The sequence below is a fragment of the Sparus aurata genome, chromosome 3 (genome assembly GCF_900880675.1).
Source record: "Sparus aurata chromosome 3, fSpaAur1.1, whole genome shotgun sequence".
NCBI lineage: Eukaryota > Metazoa > Chordata > Actinopteri > Spariformes > Sparidae > Sparus > Sparus aurata.
The window spans coordinates 30,474,738-30,483,926 of record NC_044189.1 but is presented as its reverse complement, the minus strand read 5'-3'; the positions used below and the strand labels follow the sequence as shown (position 1 = coordinate 30,483,926).

At 39.9% G+C, this 9,189-nt stretch overlaps 1 protein-coding gene across 1 annotated transcript in view; it reads right to left on the bottom strand.

Annotated features, from left to right (window-relative positions):
• Positions 1-450: 450 nt before the first annotated feature.
• Positions 451-9,189, bottom strand: part of LOC115578396 (immunoglobulin superfamily DCC subclass member 3) — a 30,155-nt gene continuing 21,416 nt past the window's right edge. Inside the window, exons 10-14 of the mRNA XM_030411343.1 lie at positions 8,830-9,018; positions 7,121-7,234; positions 6,372-6,498; positions 6,023-6,137; positions 451-4,755 (exon numbers count right to left, since the gene is read on the bottom strand). Of these exons, the coding sequence (XP_030267203.1) occupies positions 4,681-4,755; positions 6,023-6,137; positions 6,372-6,498; positions 7,121-7,234; positions 8,830-9,018 (620 nt within the window). The 3' untranslated portion in view covers positions 451-4,680. The remainder of the gene's footprint in view (positions 4,756-6,022; positions 6,138-6,371; positions 6,499-7,120; positions 7,235-8,829; positions 9,019-9,189) is intronic.

The window sequence follows — 9,189 nt, the reverse complement described above, 5'->3', positions numbered from 1 at the left end:
ACTCATGCTGCCTGTCCATGCTGATATCAATGCTAATGCCAATCAATGTTAGTGTTGTTTATCATGCTAGAATGGCAATCTGGTTACCAAGGTGATGACTATGCATAACTTTTAAACACGCCCCTATTCTCTGTTTGAGAAAGAAAGTTGACTGTAAGAGAGAGAGAAACACTGATGGGCTTTAAGTTCCTGTAGCGTCTTTCTGGCTGTGGTTTATTGCTACAATAACAACAAAAACAGAGGGATCACACTTAGCTTATGAAGTGTCAACTGACAGAAAAGATATAGCAGTAAGCAGGCTCACTTACACAATGGTAATCGATTGACAGGGTAAAGAGAGGTATTGGAGGGATCCGGTTAGATCTGGGTGATACCTGGGGCTCAATCCATCACAGGGCCAGAGCTTATCAATCAAATGATAATAAGAGTAAAGCAAACAGAGAAAGAAGAATTAAGCAAAATGTCTTTATTTGGTTTCAGGCATGTTGGCATGTGATCAGTGAAGGAGAAAAAGCAGAGGTAAGTCCAGACACTGACGCTGAGAGCAGACTGCAGTCACACAGAGACCAAGCTGTGGGGAGGAACTCTCTTAAATATTCATTCAAACTATCACACTTTCATAATCAAGCCCTGCAATGCTACATTTTTCACTTTGTTTATTTGACCTTTATCTGAATTTATGTTTATTCTATTTCCATTAATGTACATTTTGATAAGTAATGTGGTCCATCACTAGCTATCAACAGAAACAAAACTTTTGTGGACACTTTTTTAATCAGTTTCCTAATTGACAATAAATACTTTTGTATTTTCTTATGAGTCTCACTGTGTCTATGGGAATGTGCTGGTGTTGTCTTGTAATTCCTTTCACAACTTAATGACTAACAACCAACTAAATAAATAAATAAATAACATTAAAGGGTCAGTTCAAACAAATTCCAAAAAACATAATCTCCCTCTCATCCATTTTTCTTTCAGGTGGTACAATCATGCTAGAAATACAACTGCTGTTGAATTGTTGTAATTGGATACAAAAATCCAATGTAGTTTAAAAGAAGTACAAGGACAGACTAGTAATGCCACTTATAAAGTAATATGTACATAATAGATACAACATCAGACAGCATAAGCTACTGGTTATAGCAGACTGCTGCGGGAAATATATACTGAGTTTTTTTGTCCATTGTGAGAGCTGACCCCAATAGAAATAGAGTTTTTGTGACTACATTACCCTAACATGTAAAATAAATGTGCTGTTGAAACCTTCCATGTCACTTCTTGGTCTTTGTTCCTAACTGCAGCTTACCTCCGATCAGTCCTGACATCCAAACCTTTTCATTCTGGCCAAAGACCGAGGATAGGAGCTCGGTCAGAACAGGTTAAAGCTTTAGGTTTCAGAGAAGCACTTATAATCATTAAAGCATTGTTTCTCATTGGTACTAGCAGCCAGCTTCTACATTCCTACATTTTTTTCCTTCTTTTTGTAGTTATTTTTCTTCTAGTTGCTGGTACTTTAGGGCAGATCGTGAGTTTGGCCTCAAACATTTTCAAGCCTTAAATTTACTGTCTCTGGAAAAACTCACATAATTTGCTTAAAGACCGACACAAAATCATTCTAACAATCATTTTCATCATCACACATGTAACAAAAAAAACCCCATCTGAACTCATCATAATTAACGTTATGAGATCTAATAATAATAGTAATAGCAATAATAAACTTTCAAAAGAAGCAAACATTTGTTTTGGCAACCTTTCCTGAGCACAGCAGGAAGAACGAAAGACTCAAATGAAAAGAGGCAGAGAAATTATTTGTTCCAAACAGAAGCAACAAATGCTTTCCATTTTCAAAACTAGTTAAACCGCTACACACTTCACACTACAAAAACACATGGACTTTTTAGCTCTTCCATATCAAATACACTTTTTGGTATCACCTTGGTTTATCAGCTTTCAGTTGTGTAAGAGAGGAGATGAAGGGAGAAGCCCTTCTTTTTTATACTGCTCTGCTTTGAATAATCCTTTAACACTCGTTCAGGGTGATGGACGTAAACCTTGAGGACATAAAAGCTTGAGGCAACACACATTTTTGTGTTATAAGAGGTAATAGGATGCAAAGCTTTGGTTTAAACCCTGGTTAAAAACATTTTCCCCAATCTGATCTATCTAACATCTGGCTTTGTGTGCAATGTGAATGTATATTTCACAGTGTGGTGGATGTTGGTTTGGCTGTTTGTTCAGTAGACAACATCATGACGTGTCTTTTCTTGTAGATTAGAAGGAGACACAACTTTGTAAACTAACTTTTAGTTGTTGAACAAAGTCTGAGGCTCATTTAGTGTTGTTTCATGTCTGTGTTCTGGCTATTAACAAAAATGGTTACATTACAAATACACTTTATAATAACCATCACTGATAAACAGTAGATGAAAAGTGAGTTAAACTTTAGTTAATAGCAATTTCACTGTTAACAAACCATGACATAAACCATGAATTAAGACATTGTAAAAGGTTTATAAACACCAGCTGCAACTTTATAGTAAACAACTGCTTAATACATGCTTTAAAGCACATCATTGTTTACAGTGAAATAACTATTAACTGAAGTTTAATTAACTGCATTTAGTATTTATGAATATTATGTGTTCTTCACAATGCTGGTGCAGATTTTATTTTTTATAAGAGAAAAATACTTCAACTTTAGTTTGGTTGTGTTCTTTGTGGTTCCCTCTTAAAGCTGCTGGCCTCAAGGTTCACCTGCTGTTTTCACATTTTTATTATCACATTCACAAGCATGTTTCTGTGCTTTGGGGCTGAGGTGTAAAGGTAGAGAGTATGAATGTTCAAAATGTAGAGGTATTTGGTTACATATTTCTTTACAATAGCTAAATATTTGGCAAGAATTCAACTACTTTAAAAAATGAAGCAAGTATTCTTATAATATCGACATAAAAAAGTCTTTTAAAATATCTGACATCTTCATTTGGTCACTCTTTCTAAATTAAATGTTAGAATCAACAAAATAGAGTTCCATGTTGGAGGGGTGCACCTGCAATGACTTCCAAACAAAAGGACATGAAATATATTCTTTCAAAAATGGTAATGAAATCATGAGAAAAATCTTTTTGGCTTGGGTTCAGTTAAAGCACTTTACACGCAGGGGACCCCTCTCGAACAGGAACAATCCAAAATTGTAAGGAAATGTAGTCTCTCTTAAAATAAGTTTTAAAAGAAAAAAAAGAAAACCATCAAAATGTTTACATCTTTGGGTGTCATTCAGCTTGGTTTTCTTGGAAGAACTTTTTGGATAGGCTGACACTGTGAGACACAAGCCTTGTCCGTGCATTCAGGCTTCAAGTTTCACCTCAAAACTTCCTTAGCTGCCAACTCAGTGTCGTTGAGGCCCAGGATGACCAATTTGGCATCTGGAGAGTTAACCTGGCAGTAGGCATCTTTTGGCTTGTCTTCAGTATGCCATCAGGTGTGAAGATCAAACAAGTATCCTGAACTCGTTTGCTTTGTTAGACATCAGAAAAGAATTGAATGCATGGCTCAAAGGTTCACAAAGCACTCAACTCTTTGAGGTCCATATTTTCCATGAGCTTCCTACTCTGCAAAATATGTCTTTGGAGATGGACACTTGTGGGTATCTGAAGGCCATGGGTAACCACTTCATGGAGCAAGAGTATCAAGTAGGAAACACTTCATGGCCTTCATGATATCTTCTGACATCAAATCAGAAACAGGAGGTGACAGGAGGCTGTTAAGGCTCTTGTTGATCATCTCTGGTACAGTAAGGCTTGTGTTTGGCAGTGGAGTTCAGGCTCTGCCACAGTTGTGCTCTCCATGGTAGTCATCCTGGTAAGCACTCTCCGAACTGGCCCGGTTGGCAGCTGGCACGGTACACTGGCACTAGCACTGGTCAAGGAAGCAGTTGCTCTGGGGAAAGGGTTTCAGGGTATTTTTTTGGTTGAGGTAGGCTAGCACAAGCAGCATCATCAGGCTAACAGTGGCCTAACTCTATGGCTCAGACATTCTTGTCAGACTGAGGTAGCTTTCTTTGGTGGTGTGTAGCTTCTGGGTGAGGAAGAGTGGAGCAAATAATGACTGTCTGCATGGTTCCTCTAAATGGCTTGTATGGTATAGACAATCATTTCTAATCAGACTCTCACGTCTGTAAGGCGTTCGAAAAAGGCCGCTATGTTTCTTTCCTTTTTTATTGCAGAGGAACTGAAGGCAAAGGCAATTGTTATCACAACAGACTGAATGGAAGGTTCCAGTTCGGTGAAAATATTTGGCACAATTTGTGTTTTGGGACCACAGTGCACACCTTCACATGTCACCTTCCCAGAGGAGATCTGAGAAATAGAATATTTTGGTTATGGATCAGACTCCCACTGGAAAAGTGACATGAGTGGACACACCAAAAGAATTTTCCACATGCACATAAATATATGTGCATGTAATAAAGGCAATATGCTTTGGTTTGAAGTAGGGCTGAAGGATAGGGGAGGGATGGTGTTCTGTCACAGAATGGTGGAGGCCACTTTCCGGGTTATTTGCAGCAGTTTTTGGGGTGATGACCCCCATCAAAGACCACAGGAGGTGCTCATTGATGGGAGGCTATCAGACTGTTGGAGGGGGGAACAGGGATGTGGGTGTTGACATTATTGACCAGCGTTAGCCAGTGACCGTGCCAGGCAAACCTGACCGATGCTGCTCAATGATGACCTGGCACTGCGCTGGACAGACAGCCTGCACACGAGAAGAGTCACAACAGGGACAGAGAGGAGACAGGACAGAAGAAGGACAAGTAATCAGATATTGTTCAAGGACAGAATTATACACAAGCAATATACTGCAGAAACAATGAAGTTACCCTGGCTAGTTTTTCCTCACTACAACTCTAAGTAGGAGTTTTTCTGAAGCACTCCCTCGACAGGTGGCCAGTTCTTACAAAGTGCACTTTTAAACAACCATCCTCAGATGTGTGTGTGTGTGTGTGTGTGTGTGTGTGGCATCTGAGGATGGTTGTTTGGAGCCACTTACACACACACACACACACACACACACACACACACCTTAGGATGGTTGTTTAAAAGTGCACTATGTAAGAACTGGCCACCTGTCGAGGGGGTGCTTATATCACTGGAGGGACCACCGACTACTGCTCACTATACTCTTTGCTGTAGCTATCTTTGATTGCAGCCCCAAGCTGACTTAAAGTACAAAGTGGTATTATGAGACAAGGCTAGCTGGTCAACACTGTTCACACTCTGTTTATGATCTTGCATGTTGCACCTTTAAAAGGCAGTTTCCACAGGCTCTCCCTGATTTAGATGTCACTTTGACAATTTCTTACTGTGAATTTTACTTTTGACATAACCAAACTTCAAAGAGACATCCTAGTTTGTTCTTTATTCATCTAATTTTGTGACATTATGTTCATCATTTCTTGGCTTTGTAGCCACAGAATAGGTCTCATCAGTGTGTCATTTGACTGATTGATGAATAACAGCATCAGCCTTCTTCTAGTACATCAATTGGTCATCACTTGCCAAGAAACAGAGTGACAGATGGATTTAATTCCATGTATTGGCAGCTGAAATTGAAATCCTTAAAGGTGACTGATGCTGACTGCAGTTCTAAATGTTAAGACCAAAAGTGCAAACAAACCAACATCAGACCTGTATCGTCAGAGAGGTTTGTCTGTTATCTGATTAACCAATAGTCAGTATGTTGGCAAAATCCACATTTAAAACTGTAAGGACAGGGAGACACAGCTGGGGCCCCTGAACATGAGCCCACTGCAACACCCCTGCAGCTGTTCGACAGCAGAGTAATTCTAAACCGTTTTTTTTGTTCACCTTTTACTTGTGATTAAATCTACAGTGTATCTGTTTAATTAATTAGAATACTTTGTTTCAAGTCCCTACAACAAGACAAACATCTACAGCTGCACTGAAACTGTACTTGACAGTAATCCTGTACTACATGAAAGCTGCAAGCAGCACATGACTACCTGAGGCAATGGCTCCACACTGGGCTGGTTCACTGCTTCTTTAGAGATGCCATTATGTCCAGTGTTGTCCCTCGGTACAGACCAGCTGTCCTGAGTCCCTTTACTGCAAATCAAACTGTAAACAGGTTCCAGCTATGAGAGCACATTCTGCAGAACTTGACATTACCATGGCTAAAGAGCAATTCATGAAGGAGCAGGATATTGGGACAGTCCTGTGGATCAGTGAACTATCCCGGTCCAGGTTTTTTTTTTTATCATGATACATAAGTCATTGAATTATAACTGAACAAGAATTATTGACAGTGTATAATATCAAAGGGAAAACTCTGCACAGTTTAATGAGACTTACCTGCGACGGTATCCAAACATGAGGAAGAGAACACAGAAGATGATGCAGGCGGTGCCGATATGGATGCCAATGACGATGCTGCCCAGAGAGGCCTCTCCATCCCTGCACTGACACATACTCTTCTCTCCTGGAAACAAACACAGACCTGATGAGACACAACCTGAGGATGGAGAAAATCAAAAAGCTGAGCATAGATATGTGGTCCCTTTGCTCAGCATTTAACATACTGCTGATATCACAGTCTTAAGTCAGAAAGAGATCTTCCATCGTGTGCCATGAGTTTATTTGTTGCAGATATAGTGTATCCAACGAGCAAGTGACTTCTGTTATCATCAAATTTCTCTATAAGGATGAGCCCAGAAGAAATGAAAACGTTAAGCCTTTATTTCCTATGCAATGTCCCTGACACCTCTGTCAATATTTCTGCTGTGGAGTTAAAAAAAAATGATTGGGATGTTAGACATCTTACGTCTTACAACTTGCATGTATTTAAGAATATATGAACTAAATTGAGTAGTTTCTGATAAAATTATGATTAAAACTGCTTTTAGCATTAATGGACTTACATTTCTATAGTGCCTCTCTTGTTAACTGACCACTCGCATTGCAACCACTGCTCATTAGGGTTAAAAGTTGAGAAATACATTTGGGAAATGTGGGATTCCTAATTAACATGTGCCACAGCATTGAAAGGTGTGCTCAGAGGAGCTGCTGACAGCTGTTACAGGACAGGTTGTGAACGTATTAACCTGTGCTTGGGTCACTCGTGCCTTCTTCGGCCAGTGACACCAGTCTCTTGGAGCAGTCACTCTCCCCGTTTCCATTGTAGGCCACCAGTTTGACTTCATAAACTGCCCCCGGTTCTGAAACAGAGAGACAAACACAGTCAGCTGTTTTTAAATGACTTGTGTCTTCACTTCACTGCTGAGGATGTGTGTTCTTCTTGAACCATAATCACACTCACATTCACTCTCCCACACATCCTGAACCTGAGTTATTGTATTGGTTAATTAGCTTTCTGACTGATAATCTCCAAGTAGATCAATCATCCATTTTAGTCTGCTGGTGATTGCTGTGAATCGAACCGTCTCAATCAGTAAATGGCACCAACCCGCTTTACCAGCCTTCTCTCAAAACACTAACTGTTTGACTGAGACCTGATGTGTATGTTGAACCGGACTAACATCCAGAGTTGCTAAATAGCCAATTAACATGCAACAGACACACTGCTGCACCAAACATGATTATTATTGACAGCACTGTGAGGACCAATGTGTGTCCACATGGTGACGGAGCTGGTAAACATAACTTTAAGAGCAGATGTTCCCCGATAATAGACAGACCAACTGATTCAGCAACATCTTTAGGCTCATTCATCTGGAACATTCTTTATTCATATTGCAGCTTAAACTTTCTCCTGAATTATTTCCTGTGATCTTTTACAACATTGTGTCAGAAGTAAAACTGGTAATGCTTTATTTTACAGGTCTGTAGTTTCTTTAGTTTTTGTGTAATTTGGCTCTATTCATATAGACAACAGAGACAGTGGGTGTATCACATTATGTGATCTGAAGCAGTTCTTGATTATCAGAAGAAGTTAAAAAAAACTGCTCCTACTTAAAGTTGCAGTATGTAAGACATTTGGTTTAAAACACATCAACTGATATAATCACCAGAATGTGAAGACATAAGATGTGACGTTCTGTCGGAGACATCTATATACTCTGTTGCACAGATGTCTACTGAAGTTAGCATGCTAACCTGCTTGCCTTCGCTTGTCCTGTCTTTTAACAACAATCCAAAATCCCAGGCTGGACTGGAGCTGCATGGCTAACTGAGCTTTATATTTAACTGCAGCTACAGTTAGCAGCAGTTAGCAGTGACTTCAATAGCATGCTGCCCCCTATTCTTTTGGAGGGACCCTGGACAGGAGGCTAATTCCTACACGCTGCATCTTTAAACTAAAGCTTTTTATTTTCTAAACTATTGGATGCTAATCTCCATATTTTTGGATGGGTTACTTACCGACTTTAAACAGATTACACATTGTTGCATGTTCAGCAGACCCACTGTGTACTTACTAAAGACTCTCCACTGGAAATTCATCGAATTTACCAACAAACATTTCAACTGATTTAAAAGCCTCCTTTCAGCGGCCAGTGACACAGAGTCCAGGAGGAGCATCACACACACACACAGATAGATAGATAGATAGATAGATAGATAGATAGATAATAAACATCAGGTTAGAGCAATCTTAATAATCAATAAGTGATCCATCTCACTATCCTCAGGACTACACAAACAAAAGTAAACAGTATAATATTTGATTTCTTAAATGATAAGATTTGACTGGAAATGTCTCGTTACCTCTAGACTGTCTTTGCTAAAGTCAAAATCCTTCTTATAGTTGGAACGGAATAAAGACACACACAAACACACACACACACAAACTCACCCAGCTTGGTGATGGTGTGGGCGTTGATGTCACAGGACAGCTGGATTGGCCCCTGGAAGACAGCATTGGGGACCCTGCGGTAGGACAGCCTGAAGCCCTCAGCCTTGCCGGCCTTACTGGGGAGCTCCCATAGGACCTGCACACTGGTGGAGTTCACTACCTTGGTGAAGAAGGTGGGAGGGCTTGGTACTGGATGGAGAGACAGAAAGAGGAGAGCAATGAGAGACAAGCTGATAGATGAGGCAGACTACTACTACTAATGAAATCAGTACTGTTGAGTATCTCAGGAAATCTTTTTTATATTTACCTCCCACTGATTCAAAATGACTTCTTGATGTTTTCTTATGTCCAATATTACAG